The following is a 24666-nucleotide window of genomic DNA, read 5'->3' as shown; positions in this document are numbered from 1 at the left end:
CACTTTTTTTTTTTTTTTTTTTGAGACGGAGTTTCGCTCTTGTTACCCAGGCTGGAGTGCGATGGCATGATCTCGGCTCAGCGCAACCTCTGCCTCCTAGGTTCAAGCAATTCACCTGCCTCAGCCTCCCGAGTAGCTGGGATTACAGGTGTGCACCACCACGCCTGGCTAATTTTTGTATTTTTAGTTAGAGACGGAGTTTCACCTTGTTGACCAGGATGGTCTCGATCTCTTGACCTCGTGATCTACCCGCCTTGGCCTCCCAAAGTGCTGGGATTATAGGCGTGAGCCACCGCGCCCGGCCACCCGATACACTTTTTAAGAAAAGGAAATCATTTATAACCTACAGGGTATGTGCTGTTTTCACACTTAATTTACAAAACTTGGAAACAGAGAAGTGAACAATTCCTCCAGGGTCATATAGGTGGTAAGCGGCAGTGCCAGACTCTAACCAGGGTTCTCTGCAGAGTCCAGCCACCTGTTACACTTTTTAAAAGCCAGACATTCAGAAATGGTCACTGTCTTTGTGAAGAATTGGCAGAAGCTAAGTCCCCTCCAGCGGCTGCTTTTTCAGAATACATCACAAAGCCTACCAAGGCAAATGGCAATTTTGCTTCCTGAGTCTGGGTACAGAGTCATCAGAGAAAAAGGAACTCTGAGAGGCTTTAGCAATCATTGAATCCAACCTGCATTTTAGATAAGGGACCAAGGTCATGAGGAGTTAAACCACTTAGTGAAGATCACAGAGCTGGACCTTGGGCTTTATTACCAGTCCATTCAGTGCAGTCAGAGACTTCTATGCTGCCATGGTTAATACATTTTATTTTTCCAGGAAGCAGTTATACCATACCCTAGTCAAATGCAGCTACTCAATATGTATTGAATGGTGCCTACCTGGATGGAATTCCACTCTCATTTAAATGGGTTTTCACATTGTCTACATCAGATGCATTTACAAAAAAATGGACTTGGTGTTTCTTCTCAATAAGTTCAGCTGTTACTGGTTGCCAGAGAACAATCTACAGTTTAAGGGACAAAATTGATAAAATTAAAAAAGAGTTGTTCACATCATTCTCATCTGTAGCTAGAGCCATGAAAGTTGTATCTGTAAGGAGCATGAAAAGACGCTCTCTGGCGCTGGTACCCATCCACACACGTGGTAATGTAAACAGTTATTTTGCAGTAAGCTTTTAAAATTCCTTTCTATAACTCTAGTTGCTAAAGAAGTCCCTGGAACATACAACATAACCAATAAATATTTGATGAGACAGTGAATGAATGACAATATACATGACTTAGTTATAAAATTGGACGTGTACATTAGCTACTTGAAAGAGAAATGAAATTTTGTCTAGAAAGAAAGTTGATTAAACATTGATTTTATTTAATAAAAGTGTCATGTTCTTATAATTATCATCATGTCCTTGATCCTTTTTTTTAAAAAAAAATCTAATTACGGACTTTGGGCAATGGCTTTCAATAAGATTTACATTTTTTCTCTCTTAATATACTTTTTCAAGGTACTTTCATACTCATATCCTCTGATAATTATAACACTTTGATATAAACTAGGCAGGTGTTATTATTTGCATTGTTCAGGTGAAGAATGTAGGCTCATAGCTATTATCTGCATTGTTCAGGTGAAGCATAAGACTCATAGCTAACTTCTAAAATCATACACCTAGGAGTGACTGAACAAGAACTAAAATTCTAAATCTCGGTTGCTTCCTCTTGTAGTATTTCCTCTTTACCATGATGTGGTGGTCATGAATATGCACCACTCAGCTTTTCTGTTGAGAAAGGCACAGTTGACTGGTGTTCCCAGTGGCTGCTGTGGGAACCTACCAGAAGCTGAGGCCATGTGGTCTCAGGGCTGCAGCCATCCAGTAACTGAGCCCTGTGGAAGTGTTAATGCAGGCCCATTCTTGCTAGACATGGGGCTCCCATAACAGATGACTGGCTTAAGGACTCACCACTGAGACTGACCTAGCCCAGCCTTCCTTGGAACTGCCCTTCAGTCTGAGATTCTCCACACAAAATCCTCTTTCTGCAGAGGTGTCAGAGCCACATCATGGTCTGATGATGCTCCCTGCCTTCTCCAGCTCCTGCCTCTATCCTCCAACAGCATTCCCCTCATCGCTTGCTCCCCTACTCTGTTCTTGACCTCTACTTCTCAGAAAACATTAACAAACAAGGAGCCATTACTTTTCTACCATGATATTGTTACGGGATCCCTGGGGTATCACTTCACCAGCAGAAACTTCTGCGGTCAGTGGTGCCTTTGCCTAAGTTTTGCTCAGGCCTGCTGAGCCCACTCAGCCTGGAAGGCTGTGCTCATCTCATGCTACTGGCTTGGATCCCATTTCTGCCAAGAGCGAGCAGAGTGGCGAGGGGTATGTGAGTGAGCGAGCATGGGGTCCAGCCACTGCACAGAGCCAAGCATGGTGGCTGTGGTAGGGCAGGGAGCCTGGTACCAGCATGGGCATCAGCTCCCTGCAAGGCTGTGGCTGGACCAGGTGTGTCGCAGGCAGCTTCCATGGCTAGCACCAGGGAACATGGTGATGCCCACAAGTTTGGAGGCATCAGGAACCACAGAGCCCCAAAGAGGGTGTCATAGCCCTGGCTCAGGGACCTCTTAGGTCTGAGCTCCCCAAAAGGCTGCAGTTCTTCTCTCCCTCTTGTGACCCACAATGTGGTGAGCATGGGGCGTGTTTTTTAACCCTGTTTGTGTTACAGCTCTTTCAGCTCCACCATTTGACGGGTTCAGAGTTCTTGTCCTACATGCAGAAACAATGAGGTACGTGGACAAATGGAGGGTGAGCAAGGTGAAGAGCAGTTTTCCTGAGTGACAGACAGCTCAGAGGAGACTCACAGTGGGTGGCTCCTCTCAGCAGCCAGGGTGTCCTGACAAATGTTCAGCTCCAGGCAGAGAGGAGACCCTGGAGTTGGGCAGCTCCTCTCTACAGCTGATCCTTCCCATGTCTCTCCAGAGTCTGGCTGAATCCAGGGTTTTTTGTAGGCTTAGAATGGAAGGAATTATGTTCTGATTTGTTGATGGGTGGCCATGGGTAGGTACAGAAAAAACACCATAAAAACTCCCACTGCGATCCACAGGACTGGCACCTGAGCACCCAGGTTTCAGGACTTCCAGGGCTTGAAGGTGGGGCTTCACCAGGGACCCACCCTTCTCTGCCTAGGAGCCTGTCTGCCTCCTACTGCTATTTATGGCACCCAGGCTTTTTGAGCTGAGGGACTCCTGCAGGCTAGTGCTGAGATACCCTCAGCAACCCCCTCAGCTTCCCTTCTGTGCTCATCAGTATCCAAAGTCCAGAGGGGGCTGGGGCAGCAGGGGGCTGGCATGTCAGTGCTACCCTGAGCATGCGCACAGACAGCCGGGTTGTGACAGCACCTGGGTTCAGCCTCAACTTTGCTCCAAGATTGGAATGAACACCAGGAACTAGGAGAGGCCAGATGACGGCAGCAGGCACTTTTGAGCCTGTGCGGGAATGGGGTGCCTTCCCAGAATCCTAAGAGTGCAGAGATGTCTGGGTCTGCAAACCCTGCTGAGCCGCTGCAGCTGCACCCAGGAAGGCGGGGCTCCTGCCTGCTCCTGGCCCCTAAGAGCACAGGGATGCCCAGGTCTGCAGCTGCAGCTGCAGCTGCACCCGGGGAGCATGAGCCTCCTACCCTGCCATCTCAGAAGGGGGTGGGACTTTCACCTCTTCCTGGCTTCTGCTGGCTCCGTGGAGCACAGAGCCCCGGCCGTGCCTCCCCAACTGCAGCTGGTGTCATGGCAGCAGCTGTTCTAGATGGGCTTCCACTGACATTAATATTCTGTAATTCTTGTCAATTTTGACATTACGTCAAGATGGGTCCCTCGGTGAGCATTTTAATTAATTTACCCTATGTTTTTGGTGCCTCCTTGGTTAAGAACCACTGTTTTGGCTGGGCGTGGTGGCTCAAGCCTGTAATGCCAGCACTTTGGGAGGCCGAGGCGGGCGGATCACGAGGTCAAGAGATGGAGACCATCCTGGTCAACATGGTGAAACCCCGTCTCTACCAAAAATACAAAAAATTAGCTGGGCATGGTGGTGCGTGCCTGTAATCCCAGCTACTCAGGAGGCTGAGACAGGAGAATTGCCTGAACCCAGGAGGCGGAGGTTGCAGTGAGCCGAGATCGCGCCATTGCACTCCAGCCTGGGTAACAAGAGCAAAACTCCATCTCAAAAAAAAAAAAAAAAGAAAGAAAGAAAAAGAAAAAAAAAAGAACCACTGTTTTATAAGTAAGCCTTTCTTTATAAATGTAATTTCTGCTACTGTAGCATCTTTCTAAGTGCACACTTTCAATCCCAAAGTACTATTATAAAATTGGCTGGAAAGCCAATAGCACAAGTGGAGAAGTTTTGATTTGGGGAACCAACAAAATCGTGTGATTATGAGAAGGGAGAGAAGGCTATGAGAAGAGTCCATACTCGACACATATAAGCCAGACAACAACAGGAGGGAACTCAACACCCAGTGCTTATACAAAATGAAACCAATGCAAACATAAAGTGGGAAAAATTACCTCGTATGTTGTAGTAAGATTCCGTAGAACTTGCACTTGCCTAGAGGTTCTAGGAAGGGCAGATAGAACCTGGCCACTGGGGAAAAAATAAAACAGGATTTTGCTATGAAATAAAGAGTAACAATGGAATACATTATACTGTGAGGGGCTTTTAGGTAATTGCAAAAGGAAAACAAAATTTAAAATATGATTAAGACAGAAGATCTCACTACTGACTCAGTGTAAAAAGAGAACATATACTCTCAGTCTTTCTGCTTCTAAGCGATTGCAAAATCAACAGCTCTCTTGATTGGGGGTCAGTTTATAGAGTACTTCTTTCTTTACTATTGTGCAGGGATGTGTGTGTTTTAATTTTAAAAATTAAATATTTGTTGCAGAAGGGAATTTTTATGCTGATCCTAAGTTGCTATATAAAAGAATGAATGCCTGTGCAATAAAAAATGATAAGGGGTTATCACCACCAATCCCACAGAAATACAAACTACCATCAGAGAATACTATAAATACCTCTATGCAAATAAACCAGTAAATCTAGAAGAAATGGATAAATTCCTGGACACGTACGCCCTCCCAAGACTAAACCAAGAAGAAGTCAGTCCCCTGAATAGATCAATAACAAGGTCTGAAATTGAGGAAGCAATTAATAGCCTACCAACCAAAAAAAGTCCAGAACCAGAGGAGTTCACAGCTGAATTATACCAGAGGTGCAAAGAAGAGTTAATACCATTCCTTCTGAAACTATTCCAAACAATACAAAAAGAGAGGATCCTCCCTAACTCATTTTATGAAAACAGCATCATCATGATACCAAAACCTGGCAGAAACACAGCTAAAAAAGAAAATTTCAGGCCAGTATCCATAACGAACATTGATGTGATGGATAATGAGAGAGGCTGAGGACAGCTTTCCCAATCCAAAGTCATAATCCATTACCCTTTTCCAGATCTGAGCTGTTCTTAGACCCAGAGTTTCTTGCCTGAAGGAGTCAGGTCCCCACAAGGAAAGCTCCTAAAACAGTATTTAAAAAAAGAATCTATAAAGATCATGACTTTCCCAAAGAGACCTGTGGAAATTTCCTCAGGTAAGTCTGCACACTGAGGAAAGTGTAATACTGAAACATTTTCAGGTCTGTTGGATGCAAGGTCAATATCCAAGTTGATTTTGAAACCTGGGTATCTGGAGTCCCAGCCTAAGTCTAGCTCATAGGTGGTGCACTATGTCAATGGATTCCCCCATGATTATTTTCCTGGTTCCCAAATGTATAACTGACATGAACATACTAGGTAGTTGGCAGAACCTCCACATTGTTGCTTTGAGTGTAAGACAAAAGCTATCATAGTGGGAAAAGCCAAAAGGAAACCTCTGAAATTGCCCAACCTCCCAGCCAAGATACCAAAATTTAAAAAACAAAATTCATCTTTGGGGGGAAATGACAAATATCAGTACCACCTTAAAGACCTAAAAGTTGCAGGGATGGTAGATTCCATCAAATCCACATTTAATTTGCCATCTAGATCCCACAAAAACCAGATGGATCCTGGAAAACAACAGCAAACAATCAAACTCAACCAAGCAAGAATCTCAATTGCAGCCACAGTGCTTGATGTGGCATCTTTGCCAGGGTAGAGTCTCAGGCATGTAGCATTCAGCCATTGCGCTGGATATGCCAGTCAGAAAAAGCATCAGAACAGTTAACACCCACTTGGGACAGACATCAGGGTATATTTACAGTCTTGCCTCAGCTTTAATTAACTTTCTCACTCTCCAGCTACAAGATGTGTACTTGATAGAAACCCCCAACTCCTGTGCTCTGAAATCGGTCCCTGTGTTAGTGCTAATACCACATTTCCCACTGGCTGCTTGCAGCTAATAACTGAGTATGGTGGGGATACTAAGGCAGGCTCTTTGTACAAAACTGTAAACTCTTCTGATGCATGACTTTCGCTATAGGACTCTTTTTTTTTTTTTTTTTTTTTTTTTTTTGAGACAAGTTTCACTCTTATCACCCAGGCCGGAGTGCAATAGCATGATCTCAGCTCACTGCAATCTCCGCCTCCTGGGTTCAAGCTGTTTTCCTGCCTCAGCCTCCAGAGTAGCTGAGAATATGGGTGCTCACCACCATGCCTGGCTAATTTTTGTATTTTTAGTAGAAACAGAGTTTCACCATGTTGGTCAGACTTGGCTGGAACTCCTGACCTCAGATGATCCACCCATCTTGGCCTCTCAAAGTGCTGCGATTATAGGTGTGAGCCACTGTGCCCAGCCAGGACTCTTTATTGCCTTTGCCAAAACTTTCTTAGAACTGCACTATGACCTGAGATGTTCCCTACCCGCTTCCTTCCTTTCCTCTCTCCTCCACAGGGGTTAGGCTTGCATTGCAGTCTCGTGGTTCTCCTAGCCTCTGCCAGCCCTCTCCCCATTTCTTGTGCCTAGGCATTTTCCCCAACACACCTCTTGCACAGCTAATCTCATCTTGGTGTCTGCTTCGCAGAGGATCATAACTGACAGAGTAGGAAGAGGAAGTCTGATATGTGGATGGTTAAGCTGATAGTGCATGGGTGCAAGTAAAAAATGAAGTGGGCCGGGTACAGTGGCTCACGTCTGTAATCCCAGTACTTTGGGAAGCTGAGGCGTGTGGGTCACCTGAAGTCAGGAGTTTGAGACCAGCCTGGCCAACACGGTGAAACCTCATCTCTACTAAAAATACAAAAAATTAGCCGAGCATGGTGGCAGGCGCCTGTAATCCCAGCTACTTGGGAGGCTAAGGCAGGAGAATCGCTTGAACCCGGGAGGCAGAGGTTGCAGTGAGCTGAGATCACACCACTGCACTCCAGCGTGGATGACAGAGGGAGACTCTGTCTCAAGAAAAAAAAAAGTGAAGTGAGGCTGCACTGTGGACTCACTCAGGGGTGACTGAAAGAGAACAGTGAGGGAAATCTTCCCAAATAGGCAGAGCTTCAGTGTTGTATCTCACCATACACCTTGTGTGGAAAAGATGATTTCTAATGTTAGACTATGCAGGAATTCATGGATAGTGGCAAGTGACATGGCTGGAAAAGCCCTCAAGAACCTGGAAGAAGAAATATTGACAGATTGGAGACAGAGACTGGAGAAAGGGGGATGTGGATGAAACTATGGGAGCAGGCAGAAAGTGTGAAGATCTTCATATCACATATTAACACCTAACCAGGCACACCCACAACAGAATAGATGTTAATTGCATAAACAAAATGACTCAGCCAGTTGATGTCAGTCAGCCTGTGTCAACAGCCATTCCAATGCTGGCAAAAAGGGCACACGAACAGAATAGCCTGATGGCAGAGATGAAGTGTGCATGGGTCCAGCAGCACAGGCTCCTCTCATCAAGGCTGATGTAGCTACTACTGCTGCCCCATGTCTGACTTGCTAGCAACAAAGACCAAAGTTGGGCCCCTGAATCAGCACCATTCCTCAAGGAGACCAGCCGATCACTTGGTGGCAAGTTGACTGCATCTGTCCTCTTCCACTCTGGGTATAGGTTTGTCTGTCCCGCCTGCAGGGCCTCAGGCAAGCATCACCATACAAGGGCTTACAGAGTGTTTTACCCACTGATACAAGATCTCACCTAACATCCTATCAGATCATGGGCTCCACTTTACAACAAGGGAGTTGCAGAAATGGGTCCATTACCATGGAATCCACTTAGCCTCTCACGTACCACAATACCTAGTTGCTTCTAGCCTGACACTGCAATTAAAAATGGTTTATTGAAGGATCAATTGAGGTGCTAACTTGAAAGGCAACATCCTCCAGTATACGCTTTAAATCAATACTCATGTGGTGTAGTATACATGGTTCCAGGAACCAAATTGGAGTGTTCCCATTTACCATCACTCCAAGTAACCCACTTGGAGAATTAGTACTTTAAATCTAAAAATATGGACTCTGTACCTTTAAAAGTTCTGGTTTCTAGAGAGCATGGAAGAGTTCCTTTAAACTGGCAGCTGTTGTTGCTGTCCAAGCATTTCAGTTTCCTCAGGCTGATCGATTATCAGGAAAGAGAAGAGTTACCATTTGGGAAGGGTAACTGACCCCAATAATCAGAAGGACATTGAGGGCTGCACCTACATACTGAATGTGGCAGGGAAGAATATGTTTGGCATCCATCTTAGGCATTCTGTAATATTCCTTTGTCCAAATTTGATGTATACAGACAATTGCAGCAGCCATGGCCTAAGAGGGCCCAGTGACTAAGACTCAGATCCTTGAGGGTTGAAGGTCTGGGTTGTGTCACCAGGTAAACCACCTAGATTAGAACAGGTAGTAGCAAAGGAAGAGGGGAAAACAGCATGGGTAGGGGAGAAGAGGAATGATAAGTATTGGTTACAGTCTCAAGACTAGCTATAGCTGTGAACGTTGTCGTTTATTTCACTAATGTTCCTCTGTATGGAGAGACCAAAGCAGAATCCCAGAAGAGCTGATCTCAAAGTTTATTTTATGAAGAAAATTGATCTCAGTGACACAAAGAGTTGGACTGTAGTAGTATCCCATGTTTTGCTGCCTAGATCTCCATCCAGGAATGAACTCTCATTTCCTCAGCTTCTTCATTTCCTCAGCTTCTGGGAGGGCTTGCAGCTGACATTCTCAGCTGAGCCTCTTTCTAGGACTTGCCCTTGCCTGAAGACAGCTGCATTGCCCAGCATGGTGCCTCCTCCCAGGTACAATCCACACCAGTGACTAATAAACAGGGGTCACAAAGGCACGCCTGCTTGCCTCAATTTAGGACAACTTTACCAGGCCAATCCAGTCTCAAGGCTCCCTGTAGGAACAGTTGAGGCCATAGTTGTGACTGCATCTTAGTTCAATTTCTCCTCTGCCCAAGTCTCCTTCCTTCATTCCTCCACAGATGTTGATCCTGAGACTACTTTCCAGCAAACTTCCTCCATGCCAATCTTCATCTCAGAGTCTGTTTCCTGGGGAAACTAACCTGCAACCGATACAAATGCCTATTCTGTGAGATAAAACACTGACAGTGCAATACGAGTGGTATAAATATTCTGCTACAGGAATGCAAAGTCAGATATCATTTTTGGCTTAGGTAGTCAGAGAATGGAGTCATTCTGAGCTGGACTTCTGAGACAGTAGGATTCGATAGGTGAAGGGGGAATGAGATGGCATGTGACTAACATAGGCAGAATTTTGCTAAATGAATTGGAGATGAAACATCATAAGTGCAGGTGCACAAGTAGAAAAATAAAATCAGAGCTCAAGGAAGGGGAAGTGATCCAAGTGGGCAGAACTACGGGGCCTGTGTAGAGATATCCCAGGAAATAAAGGCAGGATGAACGGCAAGGCAGGACCTGAGTGTTAAGGGGATTAAATGCTGGGGTCAAGATTGTGACCATTAATTACAAGTTGGTTGGGCATGATTTGGGGAGTTTTAGCAAAAGAAGTGGCAAACTCAAAGCTTCCTTTTCATGTAAAGTATAGAGAAGTAGAGGTTCATATCATTAAATCACTATAATTTCAGTATGAACTTCCTAACAATTTGGGCTAATAGTGAGATAGGACACCCTATTAAGCAATGAGCTCTCCACTATCTAAACAGAAGCTGAATTTCAAGTCCATGCAGAGGAAGTCTTGAGTTGACTAGAAGATAATATGTTTGTGGGGACTTTTCTTCTTTTTTGCTGATATTTACTATCTTGGATGTTGTGTTAAGTGCTTTACAGGTATTCTTATTTAATACTCACAAGGCAATATGGTAGAGAATCTATTATGTTGAAAGTAATGGGCTGGGCATGGTGGCTCACACCTGTAATCCCAGCACTTTGGGAGGCTGAGGTGGGTGGATCATCTGAAGCCAGGAGTTCAAGACCAGCCCGGCCAACATGGTAAAACTTACTAAAAATACAAAAATTATCCTGGTGTGGTAGCTAGTGCCTGTAGTCCCAGCTACTCAGGAGGCTGAAGCACGAGAATTGCTTGAACCCAGGAGGTGGAGGTTACAGTGAGCTGAGATCATGCTCCTAGATTCCAGCCTGGCAACAGAGTGTGACTAGGTCTGGAAAAAAAAAAAAAAAAAAAAAGGAAAAAAATAATGAACAAAAAATGCTGAGTGAACAGTATTAAATTTTTTAAAGCCTAATGTATTAAAGGAGGAGAAAAGTACAACGAGTGAACAAGCAAAGAAAGAAAGAAAGAAAATAGGAAGGTAAAAAGGTATGTTATCCAAATGGGCTTCTTAAGAAGAAAGAATTAAGGAAATGCAAAAAATAAGTTAGGAAATATTGAGGAGCAAAATCGTGAGGTTAAAAATTCACCATAAAATATATTGATATGTCCAAGTTCAGCTTGTAGTGAATGGACTCTTAAACAGAATTTGAGCCAAGTGCTAACACAACAGAATTAACAGTATGAGGGTCAGTCAGCTCACTCTCTTTTTGGAGACTGGTTTCATGATGCTGCTTCCCCTTACTTAGTTGTAGACAGGCTACATAAAAAGCTGTCAGAGTGGAAAGAGGGAGCAGATTTGTGAATTTTTTTTTTTTTTATGGAGCAAGTTGTTATGGTTCTTTAAGTCACTGCTCTCCCAAGGGATGAAGTTTTGGGGTGCACTCCCTTCACCTCAACCTAGGAGGGAGCGTTCCAGGAGATAACAAGAGAAGTTGATGTTTGTTCAAATTTACAGACGCAATAACTGGTACCTGGCTTCTCCTGAGAACGCTAAACCTGCCTCTAGCTGGCTAGATGGTAGTAAGTAAAATGAAATGAAACAGTTCATGTTAGATGCTGCCCAGTAGGGCCACTTAAAGGGATGGAAGGTTTTCAGCAGCAAGAGCCCAGAGGTAGAAGCAAGACTCCTAAGCATGAAGGATGGAGTCTCAAGTGAATACCTAAACAAGCATCTGTCCTGGTCCAGAGACTTCCCCGGTAAAGATGATTCGCACAACTCTAGGAAGTTAGAATTCCAGAAAAAGACTAACAGGAAAAAGAGTGAGGAGTGTGTGTGGAAGAGGTGAGGCAGTTGTTTTCCTATAAATAATGTTAAATTAAACTAAATTTGGTTTGAGGATACCCCCTAATGTGAGTCTCTACATAACAAAATGCAACCTAACTTAGGAGTTTTTTTGTTTGTTTTTTGTACTAATGAGGTGTCTCAGCCAATTACAGTAGCCAAGCTACAGCCAATCCCAGGTGGCCAACTGATCAGCCCATCCCCAATAAGACAGCTGCTCACCTGTGACTAATCAAGCTGTTTCTGGACCTCATTTCCATTTTCTGTTTGTAAATGCTGCCTGCCCACCTTGCTGAGCAGAACTCTAGGGACTTTCATTTTTGAGGGATGCTTGATTAGCAAATTGCTTTTGTTCAATTAAACTTTGCTAAATTTAATTTATCTAAAGTTTTTCTCTTAAGAACAAAGATTGAGATATTTGAACAATCCCTTGTTTGGAGCAGACATTCTAAATTCTGAATTGAGGCTATTTGTATTTTTAACAGGACCCAAGGACTGTCACTTAAGGGGAGGCTAAAAAGCCTTGACATTTTCTAACTTTCCATGCAAGAGCAGTGATAGACAACCCCACTACGCAAATGTCATGGGGCCGTGGGAGACGAAAACTAAGGCTGTGCTTTGATTGCATCTCTGAATGATACAGTTATAGCACTTACACGATAACCACGTGAGAAAGAAGAACAGCCTTGCACCAAAAATAGAATGAGAAGTATAAGCACAAATGAAGTAACAGGTCACTTTACACAAAAAGTAGAGGGAGACTCAAAGGGGACAAGCAAATTGCCCAAGGCCGCATGGGTGATAGATAAGTAGCAGATCTGGGGCTCGAATCCAGATCCTGAGCTTTTAATAGCCATGCAACACTTCCTCCGTTCCTTCCCTTCTGAGAAGGTGATTATGTTCATTGGGGTGTATCTCCTGCTATGGCTTACAGGAGAGGCTTCACCTTGTCATCCTTCCGAAGGATTATTTTGCATTTTAAAAGCTGGCAAGATATCTCTGAAGATGGAACATAGCCCAAGGCTGCAATTTTGTTTTACACGTTACAGTGTTTGAAGGCCACTGGCAGCCCGTTCTTTGAGATGAAAACAATACATCAGTAGGAGCTAAGTGAAAGAGAATAAACTGGTCTCCAGGTACCCAGATAGTATGTGAAGTCAACAGAAGGAACACTTCCTGTGGTCTATTAATAATTCAGAAGCCTTTTATCCTCAACCCTCCTCCACTCTCCAATTCCTAGTCTTCTTCCTACTTTCTCTTACTTCCTCTTTGCAAATAGCCTGGCCTGGCAGCCTGCATTTAGGTAATCATTGCACAATACAATTAATGACTGTTTACAAGATTCTTGCTAGCATTTTACTTTTACCCTTTATAGTGTTTGACTTCTAAAAGCAAATGAATATGGAGTCACGATTTTCTGGCTGCCTTTCCCTTTGGAATATGATATTTATGCCTTTAAAACTTGTTGTTGCTGTTGATCCAGGGCGTTTCACTGATGAGATTTATCAAAATGAACCTACAAATCAGCCACTAAGAGACTGCATGAATAAAAACTCTTATTAGGAAAATGATCATGACAAAAACAAAAACAGAAACAACAGCGTTAGGAAAAAGCCAGACTGTTAGCTTTTTTTTTTTTTTTTTTTTTTTAAAGAAGGGTTTATACTCTCACCCTCAGCAATAATTTATCGAAGTCTGTCGCTCTGAATGAAATGAGATTTCCTTTTTAGCTTCGGGAATAGGCCATTCCTTGAAAAGCAGAGCTTGAAAACATTTGGTAAAAAAAATTTATTTTTACTCACAGAAAGAATAATTTGCCATGTTATTTCTAGTGAAGGGCTGGGAACCAGGATCCAGATACGCATCTGTCTACAATATTGAGGTCCTCTTACCTCCCCTCCGCTACAAAGGAACTCTCGCAGCATACAGAATTATTAAATATTTTTAATGGGATACTCTTTGGTTAAAATACAGTCACATTCTCGTTCTTTCTTCAAGTATAAGTATCAGTCAGATTTCAGAGTATAAACTGAAGCAACAAATAGTAAGAAAACCCACCCATGAAGACATTTTCCCACTCATTTTTTTACTATTGTATTTTTGGCTATTTCTTTTATTTGCATTACATTTAGTGTCACTAAGCTGCTGTACACATACTCATTTGAAGAGGTGTGCTAAAAGCTTTTGGTGCATTTTGCTAATGATCATCCTATCCACTAGTTTGTGTCACTCAATGATCAAGATGGCGGTCTGCAGTGAGCCCACCTGCCCACCAGCCGCTGCAACAGCCAGCTGAGGATGCTTGTGCTGGTCTGATGCCGAGGCCCTGATTAGACCTGCTGGTAGGTGAGGGCCATGAGGCTGGACCTCCAATCCCGAACCTCTCTTCCAAGCTGCATTCCAAACCAACTGTTGCCTCCAACTCCCTGTGACTAAATCTGACTTCCCTTCAAACTGGCTATTTCCAAATTTTTTAGAAGCAAGCTGTGCATTGCACAGTGTTGAAATGAGGCTAAAGTGAGTTTGAAACCAAGCTCTACACTTACTGTTTGGTCTTGGGAAAACGATGCATTCTTCCTGAGGCTCAGTTTCCGCCTTTGTAAAATGTCAGTAAAGGTTCCTAGAGTGTAGAATTTTATGCATTTAGAGAGATAGCATTTCTAAGGGACTAGCCCAGTGCCTGGCACAAACACAGGCACTAAATAAGCAGAGGTTTCCTCCCTTTCTCCTCACTGTCAGTGTTACTGCCACTGTGTACTGTAACCAAGTTGGACATGTTGATACCAATTTTTCTCTTCTCTTTTCCCTTAATTGAAGCCAATCATCAAGTTATGGAATATTAGAACTAGCAAGAACCTTAGACATCCTGACCATCTGATTCATTGATAAAATACAGAAAGAGACATAAGTAACCGATCATTGCAGCAATTTTGACACCCATGTCAATTAAATAACAACCATTATTTTATGATAGAATTTGTAGCTCAACACTCAAGAGTCATATCAAACGAAAGAAGATCAATCAACTATAATTAGCTCAGTGATCATGTACAAACATAGCTTCAGGCTCACAAGTCAAGATCTATTTTCTGACCTGTTGTCTGATGGTTATTTATGACTATGAAGTATTTTTTTTGTGTGTAGCATGTTCCCTGTCCCTGGTATAATCCTTTGCCCCATGTCTCTTCTTTCTTTGTCATTCACTAACGTAAGGAGAGGGATCTGTCTCAAAGATAATTGGAGGAGAAAGGGATCACAGAAGCAAACGAAGGGTGAAAAATAAGATAATTCCAAAGGAAACAATATAAATGTTTGAAAGCATAAAAATTGACTACTTAATAAATTACATTACATGTACCCTGGAACTATTCATTCCGTGCATTGTATATGCTGTAGCATGAGTTCATTTGTGTTCTTCTAGATAGTTTATCCTAAGGGAATCTACCAAGCAAAATAAGAATTAGATATTAGTTCTTTATCACACAACTATTCTTCCTTTCATATTCCATGCTAAATAATCATGCATAACCCAAACCTCCTATTTACCACTTTCACCCTCTTCTTCCTCCTATGTTCCATGTACAAGAAGAAAATAAATGATCCATGGTTAACATAATTTTTATGTGAAAACAGGAAGAATACAAATCATATATCAAGTTAGAGTATAAATAATTACTTGGTCTTTTGTTTTTTTTGAGATGAAGTCTCACTGTGTTACCCAAGCTGGAGTGCAATGGTGTGATCTCAGCTCACTGCAACCTCTGCCTCCTGGGTTCAAGCAATTTTCCCACCTCAGCCTCCTGAGTAGCTGGGACTACAGGCACACACCACCACACGGGGCTAATTTTTGTGTTTTTAGTAGAGACGGGGTTTCACCATGTTGGCCAGGCTGGTCTGAAACTCCTGACGTTGTGATCCACTCGCCTTGGCCTCCCAAAGTGCTGGGATAACAGGTGTGAGCCACTGGGCCCGGCCTAATAATTACTTTTATAAAAGATTTAATTCTTGAATCTCCATAGTCACTGGATATGCATATCATCCCAGGTTCTCCCACTAATAAAACCAGAGCCAGGAAAGAAAAAAGACCCCCTTCTCAGTGAGAGCCTATTGTGCTAAAGTCTACTTATTTGTCAGGGTAACTTGGAAAGTTTCTGAAAGATCTGGTCTTCACAGTTTACCGTTTTGCCCACCAGCTCAGTGCACTGACTTGATGCGATGTGAGGCAAGCAGGCGAGGAGAGTGGCCCAAACAGTCGAGGATTCTGTGGGGTTACCTCTGAAATGCGAAGACATGGCGCTCACAGAAGAGAACGACAGCTACAAGGACTGCAAGGCTGCAAAGCTTCATCCCAACAGCAATATTCTGCACAACAAACTTCTCTGGAGAGAAAGACCCAGATCGTTAATTGCATAAGAGCCTTCTTTACACACTAGTTAAAATATAACGGCATGTTCCCTCTTGTTCCTTTGGGTCAATCAACTTAGTTTCCATTTCCAGTCCCAAGAAGAGAAATACGCATTGGCTGAGTCAGGCTGTTGCTTGATAACTAAACCCTCGAAAAGAGTATGATGAGAGTTGCTGTTAATTTAAGACTATCTAGAAAATGTGCAACTCCTTGGGGAAGACAGGGCCAAGAATAAAAGGACAGTGATATAGTAGGATCTTGTCTGGTTTGTTTCAGAATAATAGCTATAGACCATTCACTAATGGATTACAGAGCCCATGCTGAGGGAGGTCTACAGTGTAGGAGTATAAATGTCTTCCCTTGCCTTTGGCTTTTTCAACATTTTAAATTTAGATGAAGACATAGACGGTGAGTTCCTCAAATCTGGCTAATCCAATCCAATATTGAGGGGCAGTTTGTAAGGATGATTACAGGATCTCTGTTCAAAAAGATGCTTCCTTGACCAGATGGAATGATGGGCCCATCCTCAGACAGGAATACTATTTCATGGAAGCTGTTGTTCAAGCAGTAAAGACAAGAGGCCACTTTGAATCTCATTTATTTAAAGGTCGCCGTAATAGCCATCAGCTAAATCCAGGCCTATCACCCGTCATTTTGAAAGTAGCATCAAGTAACATTTTGTCCAGTATCAGGCCACATCCTACCCTCTGTAATGGGTGGAGCCCTCTTCCCCTACATTCCCATTGGTTAATGCACTTGAATGTTCTTGAAGCCAGGATTGGCAAATTTGCAAAATAAATCAACCTGCCCACAATGAACTTCTCAGGAGAAAATGATCGAGATTTCAAACTCCTCCTTTTGAGATTCAAAGTTATTAAATAATATTTAATGATTGAAGGTGGCCTCCATTGTAACCACTTTTGTATAAGAAAGAAGAAGAAATAAGAAAATACATGTGTGTCTGTTCATTTGTGGAGAAAGAAACACAGAAAAGACAGACCAGAAATCAAAAGATTGGTTATCCACGGGGGCTGTGGAGGTGAGTGGAACCAGGGTGGGAAAGACAGGGCAGAGGAGGGGGAGGGACGCTTCTTTGGGTAAAGCTTTTTGAATAGTTCTGAAGTTTTCTCAATTTTAGAACCATATTGTTTTCACATATGTACTTAAAACAAGCAAACAAATACATTTTAAAACAGATTACAAACAAAAATGAACCTGTGTTTCAAATGAATTAACATGATCACACTGAAGAAGAGAGAAAAAAACTAACCCAAGTAATTTTTACCTTATCTTTTTGGCATAAAAGGTAACTTAATAAACAGTCAAGAGTTAAAATATGCTGATCAATTCTATCAGTTTTTTGTGCTATTTATTTTGTATCTGTGTTTCTTCTTTATGTCCCTGTTTCTCTCTGGGGAAACAAAAACTTAGGATACAAAAGAAACAGCGTGCACAAAAAAAATAATAAATTTTAAATTACATTTCTTTCTCTTTTCTTTTTTTCCCCCCTTTGTTTTTGAGACGGAGTCTCGCACTTTCGTCTGGGCTGCAGTGCAGCGGCATGATCTTGGCTCACTGCAACCTCCGCCTCCCAGGTTCAAGCAATTCTCCTGCTTCACCCCTAAGAGCAGCTGGGATTACAGGTGCTGCCACCACACCCGGCTAATTTTTTGCATTTTTAGTTGAGACAGGGTTTCACTGTATTGGCCAGGCTGTTCTCCGACCCTTACTTGGTGATCCGCTGGCCTCGGTTTTCAAAGTGCTGGGATTACAGGCGTGAGCCACCGCACGGGGCCTTACATTACATTTCTTCTTGCTGAAGCAATCTCTTAAAAGTTCCTATAGCAAAAGTCTACCGCTGGTAAGATCTTTCATGCTCTGTATCTTTAACGATAACTTTCTTTTGCCTCACTTTCAAGTACTAGTTAAGCTGAATGTGACACTTTAGTGTGACGGATGGGCCACTGTCTTTTGGTGTTTCCTGTTGCGCGGTAGGAATCTGCTGCCCAGGTAATTGTTGTTCCCCTGCAGTTTCGCTGTCCTTTCTCCTAGGTGACTTTTAAGGGATTATCTTTATCCTTGGTGCTTCTCAGATCCATTACTCTGGTTTAGATGTGGATTCATTTTTTATTATCTTGCTTAGTACACAGAATGTGCTTTTGATCTGAGGATTTAGACATTTCTTCAGTCTAGGAAAATCGTTTTATTATTTCCTTCAGCTGTTGTATCTCTGCTAGTGCCCTGTAGGGGCTCCCGTTGGAGCTTCTTGGTCTACCTTTCGTGTCTTGTATCCCTCCTTTCATGTTTTAAAAACGCATCATCTTTGTCTTATACTGTATGCTGTATTCAGGGTAAGTTTCTCAGCACAAAATGCACTAATCCATTCTTTGAGTCTAATTTAGACTACATAGTCAATCGTGCTTTAAAAAATTATCGTGATGAGGCCGGGCGCGGTGGCTCAAGCCTGTAATCCCAGCACTTTGGGAGGCCGAGGCAGGTGGATCACGAGGTCGAGAGATCGAGACCATCCTGGTCAACATGGTGAAACCCCGTCTCTACTAAAAATACAAAAAGTTAGCTGGGCATGGTGGCACGTGCCTGTAATCCCAGCTACTCAGGAGGCTGAGGCAGGAGAATTGCCTAAACCCAGGAGGCGGAGGTTGCGGTGAGCCGAGATCGCGCCATTGCACTCCAGCCTGGGTAACAAGAGCGAAACTCCGTCTCAAAAAAAAAAAAAAAAAAAAAAAAAAAATTGTCGTGATGACCCTATATATCATTTACAGCTGGTTCTTTTGCATGTTTACCAATTTTGTTTTTATGCCAGTATTTTTAAATCATTTAATATTTTTTTTCAATTTTTAAGTTGATAGGATTCCTTCAGATCTCTCACTGAGAATCCTCAGACTACTTATTTTAAAGTCGATGTTGCACTGCTTAATGAGGTTAATTATATTTGGGTAAATTCATGTGCTGAGTATTGAGTTTGTTAGCTGCCTTTATTGGTATTTGATTTCTTCTGTGATTTGAAACTCTGGTTTGCAGACTCATTTTGCGTGGGAAGTCTTCTTTCAAGTAGGAAGTCTTTCATTTCATTCTCTCTTCCTCCACGTTCACGTCTGTCTGCTTGGCACATGCCTCCAAGAAGTCCCTGTGCTTCCAGTCCAGAGCCCCGCCTTACGCTGGTTTTTGGAGTTCATTTGGAGACCCAGTCACCAAACAGCAATGACTTGACTTAGTTACCGGCTTACTTACTCCTGATGTAGTTCCTCCTCTGTCTCATACTGACTAGCAGCTACTTAAAAATCAGTTCTAGGTAAAAGTGAGCAGCATTTTTTTCCTTTGTAATAAGGTACATGCAGTGAAATGCACAGATCACAAGTGTATAGTTAGATTATATGTATAGTGAAGTGTTTGTGCAAATAATTTGCCTCGTTGTTAATTGGGTAGTTTGTCTATTATTGATTTGTAGGAGTTATTTACATTTTCTAGACATCAGTCTTTTGTCAGATATCTGTATTGTAAATATGTCTTCCTTTGAGAAGTGCCTGTCAAAGTCTTTTGATCATTTTGGAAAATTTAGTTTTTGTCTTTTTACTATTAACTTGTGAGATTAATATATTTATATATTCAGGATACAACTCCTTTGTCAGACATATACATTGTCAATATTTTCTGACACTTTGTGGCTCTCCCATTTTTTTATTGACGTCTTTTGCAAAGCAGAAGTTTTTAATTTTGCTGAGTCAATTTATCAATTTTTCTTTAACAGTGCTTTCTGAGTCTTGTCTAAGAAGCTTTGTCTAACTCAAGTTCATGCAAATATTCTTCTTGAAGATTTACAGTTTTGACTTCTACTTTTAGGTTTACGATTCATCTCAAATTAATTTTTGTATATGTTGTGAGGGAGGGATTGAGGTTCTTTAATTTTCCATACAGATATTCAATTGTTTTAGCACCATTTCCTGAAAACACTTTTCTTTGTCCCATGGGATTGCTTTGCCATCTTCGGGAAAAATCTGTTGGCTCTCTATGTATGAGTCTACATCTGTAAGTTTGCAGTGATGTTTTTTTGTCCTCACAACAATAATAACTAGAATGCTTTCCTTTTATTTCTTACCTCTTTTTTTCTCTTTATCCTTCAATTTAGATATTTTCTATTGATCTGGCTTCATGTTCACTTATTCTTTTCCCAGCAATTCCAGTTTGCTGATAAGTTCATTGAAAGAAGTCTATTTCTGATATATTTTTCATTTCTGACACTTTCTTTTTTGAATTTAATTTTTTTATAGTTTGCTTGTCACTGCTATATTTCACATTCATTAATACATATGTGAACAAAGATTGCCTTCAAGCAATCTCTGCATCTGGTTCTTTTGACCATTTTTTCTTTTGAAGAAGGGTCACTTTTTATGCCTTTTCATATGCTTGTAATTTTTTATCGAATCACATATGTTATGTATAAAAGGATAGTATAGACTAAAGTAACTAGCAGATAAGCCCAGAATAGGTCACATATCTTCTCCCATGCCACCAGTGTGAAGGATTGAGCCAATCTAGGCTGCGATTGAGCTGGGTCTAGGCTTCGCTGTTATTTTTGTAAAATTTTATTCATTATAGAGTTCAAATCATTTGAGGGCAAGATCAAATTCTTTCCTCTAGCCAGGAAGGAGATCTGAGTGCCTGGGAGGTTTGTCTTAACTCTCCTGCCCTGCCTGCACCCATCATCAGGCCTAGTGCTCCTGTGCCATAGGAGGGGTCTCAGCTCTTCTGCTCTCCTCTTCCCCACCAGCAGCCACAGGCAGCTGCTGCCTCCTATGCAGCACAAGGCTGGGTTCTTTGTGGGATTTCTCTGTTTTCCTGCCCTGACCTCAAACATCAGCAGGCTCTGAGCTTCAAAAAGTCATCTCTCTTACATCTCTTGACTCTTCCCCAGTGCTGATGACTACTGTCTTGTTCTCAGTCTGGGGTTCAGAGTGCTTTGAGATTTGCGACGGTTAATTGTATGCATTGACTTGACTGGGCCATGGAGTGTCCAGATATTGGTTAAGCATTATTTCTGAACATGTCTGTGAGAGTGTTTCTAGATGAGATTAGCATTTGGATCAGTAGATTACAAAACAGGCCCAAAGAAGGTAGACTTCATCTAATCCATTGAAAGCCTGAATAGGAAAATGGGCTAATTAAAAAAGATTTCTTTCTGCTTCACTGACTTTGAGCTGGGTTATCAGTTTTATGCCTTCAAACTTGTACTGAAACTGGAACTTAGACCATCTGCTTTTTTGGGTCTCCAACTTGTTGCCTGCTGTTCCCGGGAATCTCAGCCTCATAACCATGTCAGCCAACTTCTTATAATAAATCTCTTTACATATACACACACACACACACACACACACAAACACACACACATGTTTATTTATACATATATCTTCTATTGGTTTTCTTTCTCTGGATAACCTAGACCAACACAGAGTTGCTTCCAGTCTTCCTGCTCTGCTCTCAGACTTTGGCAGACCAGCATGTCTGTGCCTCGGACGGGGCCTTTTCTGCTCTCCTGTCCCGCCCTGAATTTTGGTTTATGGGTTTCCTTTGCAGCATCAGCTCTCTGATGAGCTGCAAAAATGATCATTTTGGAGGTTGTCCAGCTTGTTCTTACTAAGGTAGGAACCACATTTGTCTGCAACTTTCTGTATCCTAAGTGGAAGCAAAAGTCTGGCAGCAACTTTTATCGCTCTTTTTTCCCACAGCTGGGAAGAATGTACTCAGTCCGTGGCCCCGAGCAGTCCGCTTACCTGTAGCGCCCGAGTATGCCTCCAGTGTGCACAGCCGCTGCTGTGGCCTCCGTTGCCTGTCTCATGCCATCCACACCAGCCACCACTCTGCGTTTATATTCCAGTTCTTGTATCTGAAATTGTCTCTCATTTGCTCTCCTTTGGGTTTTATCCTTTTGTATCTTTTCCTCTAATTTTACGAGACTGGGGAGAGGTGGCGAAAGCCTCATTAAACCATAATCTCTTTGAGTTGTCTTGACTCGGAAATCTCCCTCCCTGCATTTGTCTATGGATCTCTTCATAGAGTAAACAGGATAGTTCTTTTCTTCTCTATTTTTATTTGTATTTTTGTAGTTTGTTTTTCTCTTTGTCCATCTTCAGTTCCTTTTGCTTTCTGGTGCTTCGCTTTGTATTTCTCTCTTTTTTTCTAGTTTATTTCTACCTTCACCTTTTTTATATTAATCTTAACATAAAATGATGCTAAATCTTAACATTTGACATATTAATCTTTTTTATATTAAGATATAATCTAAAATCAATTTGTTCAACTATACTTTGGAGAAAACGAAATGATTTTGGTGATGAGTAGAAGAGGTGGAGCTGGCATTCGAGCTGCTTCTCCAAAATGTCCTTCCGGAGAATGAGACAAAAACATTGCATTGGTGCAAATCTGGTAAGATTTCCCATCCACTTCCCACGGCATTCCCCTGTCTAAGTGACCTGCATTACTCACCTTCATGTTGGGTCTGAGTTTCGCTCTTTTTGCTTTTGCTGTCCTCTCTTGCCCTTCTCATTCAAGTGGTTGCTTCTTAGCCATCTGGTGCTTCATTTTCTAAACATGAAGACTGGACACAATACATACGACAAGAATATGTACAAGGCAAAAAATATAAACCCTTCCACTAAAAATGAAGCTCTCAAATAACTTTTTACTCCACTCTATGCTTTTTATGACTTATACACCTAAAATAAAATGATCCATAGAAGTTAAAAATAGAAGATATATAGAAGGAGACATCAATGAAGCAGAAACAGAAGCTGGGTAAAAGGTAAAAATAAATGAGCTTGCAAGTCAGAGAAGAACCTGGAGGAAACTTAAATGCACATTGTTAAGCGAAAGAAGCCCATCTGAAAAAGGCCTCATAGGATATGATTTTAATTATATGACATTAGAGAAAACGGGTTCAGGTGGGAGGGAGGGAGGAATGAGTAGGTGGAGCACAGAGGATTTTTAGAGCAGTGTATAGTAATGATAAACAGTGATTTTTAGAGCAGTGATATAGTAATGATTAACACATGTCATTATACATTTTTCAAAACCCGAAGAATGTAAACACAAGGAGTAAACCCTGGCCAGGCACGATGGTATGTGCCTGTGGTCCAGCTGCTTGGGAGACTGAGATGGATCCCTGGAGCCTGGAATTTGGCCTGGGCAACATAGTGAGACCTCATCTTAAAAAGAAACCAAACCAAAACAAAACAAAACAAAACAGTGAAGTCAAGTCAAACTATAGACTTTGGTTAATCATAATGTATCAATATTTGTTTAGCAAGTATATTAAATGTATCACACTAATACAAGACGTGAATAACAGGAGAAACTGTGTGTGTGTTGGGGTGAGGCAATGTAGGGGGGTGAGGGGACACATGGGAATTCTCCTTTCCAATCTTTTTTTCTGTAAAACCTAAAGCTGCTGTAGAAAAATAGTGTATTTATGAAACAACACAAACAAAAACATGGCACTGTTAAAATCAGACAGAGCAACATTAAGCTATGCAAAGCAAAAAGCTGAACAAAGATCAATTGGAATTGACAACAGGCATAATTAATATACAACAGCCATTAAACTTTATGGTCGAAAAATGCCTCGGTAGCATAAGACAGAGTGAAAGAAAAAGAAAAAGGAGAAAAAAAAAAGCCAATACCATTAAAATATAAAGCAAAACATGATAGAAATATCAAGGAGAAATAAATAAAAACACAGGGGAAGAGTGTAGCACGTTCCCATTTGTCTAGGATGGTTTACACAAAAGGAGACATAGGAAATACAGAGCCCATGTCTCAATGGGAAACAGATGCCTCTTTCTGCATGAAAATTTGACCTTCACTTATCTTCCTTACTCTGTTCCTCCAAGAACTTGATAAAGGCAAAATGTCAACTATGTTCCTAGGCGACATTACTTTTGGTAGAAATAACTCCTATTGAATAAATTGCATCTGGACTCAGGATAACCATAAATGAGCTATAAATATCTGATTGGGACATCATAGTTTCCGGTTCCCCTAAGTGTGGTGACTCCTGTAACTCCACATGTCTCCATAGGGACCGTGAACGTTGTGTCTATGACGTTATTACAAGATATTGGCTACCGTGGTGCATGGAGCTTCTAGGCCAGGGTGATTCTTACACCTGCCTGATGTGGATTTCATTGCTTCACACCTGAAACATCACTTGAGAAGCCTGGGAAGCAGTGTGGCTGCTGCGTGGCCGCTCCAAGAACTACTCCCATGGGAGAAGAGCTCCCAACAGTGCCTCACCATCAAGCTTTGATTTCTACCCTGCATACCGCTGAATAAACTGCCAAATGAGGCTGATGGAAGTCTTGTGAGTTTGAATGCCTGGTTGAACCTAAGAGGATTCGCTGGTGAGTATTGCAAGATGGTATACTCAATTTTATTAATTTGTGGGAGTTTAATAAAAGTATTGTTTATACTGATGTGGGAAGGGTATAGGGAAATTACAAGATAGAGTGCAGCGTCCCAAGAATAGTAACATGGGACACTGAAAAGATGGGGAAAGGAAAAGAACGAATGGCCAGAATGTGGTGCTTAGGGTTTTTAATGAAATAATTTGAGGAAACTAAAGATGATCCATGTCTTACTACCCAATGTGCAATACTTTTGCTAGAGCAGGAACTTGGTAAGTAC

The 24666-nt window shown here is 41.9% G+C and overlaps 1 protein-coding gene and 1 long non-coding RNA gene across 10 annotated transcripts in view; one reads left to right on the top strand and one right to left on the bottom strand.

Annotated features, from left to right (window-relative positions):
* CPB2 (carboxypeptidase B2) overlaps positions 1-15924 on the bottom strand; it is a 49929-nt gene extending 34005 nt beyond the window's left edge. Inside the window, exons 1-5 of one of the 4 annotated variants that reach the window (XM_074387737.1) lie at positions 15838-15922; positions 14923-15005; positions 14111-14184; positions 4568-4643; positions 895-1019 (exon numbers count right to left, since the gene is read on the bottom strand). In XM_074387737.1, the coding sequence (XP_074243838.1) occupies positions 895-1019; positions 4568-4643; positions 14111-14136 (227 nt within the window). In that variant the 5' untranslated portion in view covers positions 14137-14184; positions 14923-15005; positions 15838-15922. Of the gene's footprint in view, positions 1-894; positions 1020-4567; positions 4644-9340; positions 10117-14110; positions 14185-14922; positions 15006-15837 lie in introns of those variants that run through there. The other 3 variants (XM_039473115.2, XM_003934356.4, XM_074387736.1) reach the window with 3 other exon arrangements.
* LOC141581635 (uncharacterized) overlaps positions 1-24666 on the top strand; it is a 76706-nt gene that overhangs the window by 34260 nt on the left and 17780 nt on the right. For 4 of the 6 annotated variants that reach the window (XR_012514394.1, XR_012514392.1, XR_012514390.1 and 1 more), the window contains exons 3-4: positions 15758-17008; positions 22260-24383. This is a non-coding gene — a long non-coding RNA (uncharacterized LOC141581635). The remainder of the gene's footprint in view (positions 1-15757; positions 17009-22259; positions 24384-24666) is intronic. The other 2 variants (XR_012514391.1, XR_012514393.1) reach the window with 2 other exon arrangements.

The sequence above is a fragment of the Saimiri boliviensis genome, chromosome 16 (assembly GCF_048565385.1).
Source record: "Saimiri boliviensis isolate mSaiBol1 chromosome 16, mSaiBol1.pri, whole genome shotgun sequence".
Lineage (NCBI taxonomy): Eukaryota > Metazoa > Chordata > Mammalia > Primates > Cebidae > Saimiri > Saimiri boliviensis.
This window is presented reverse-complemented; position numbering and strand designations above follow the sequence as displayed.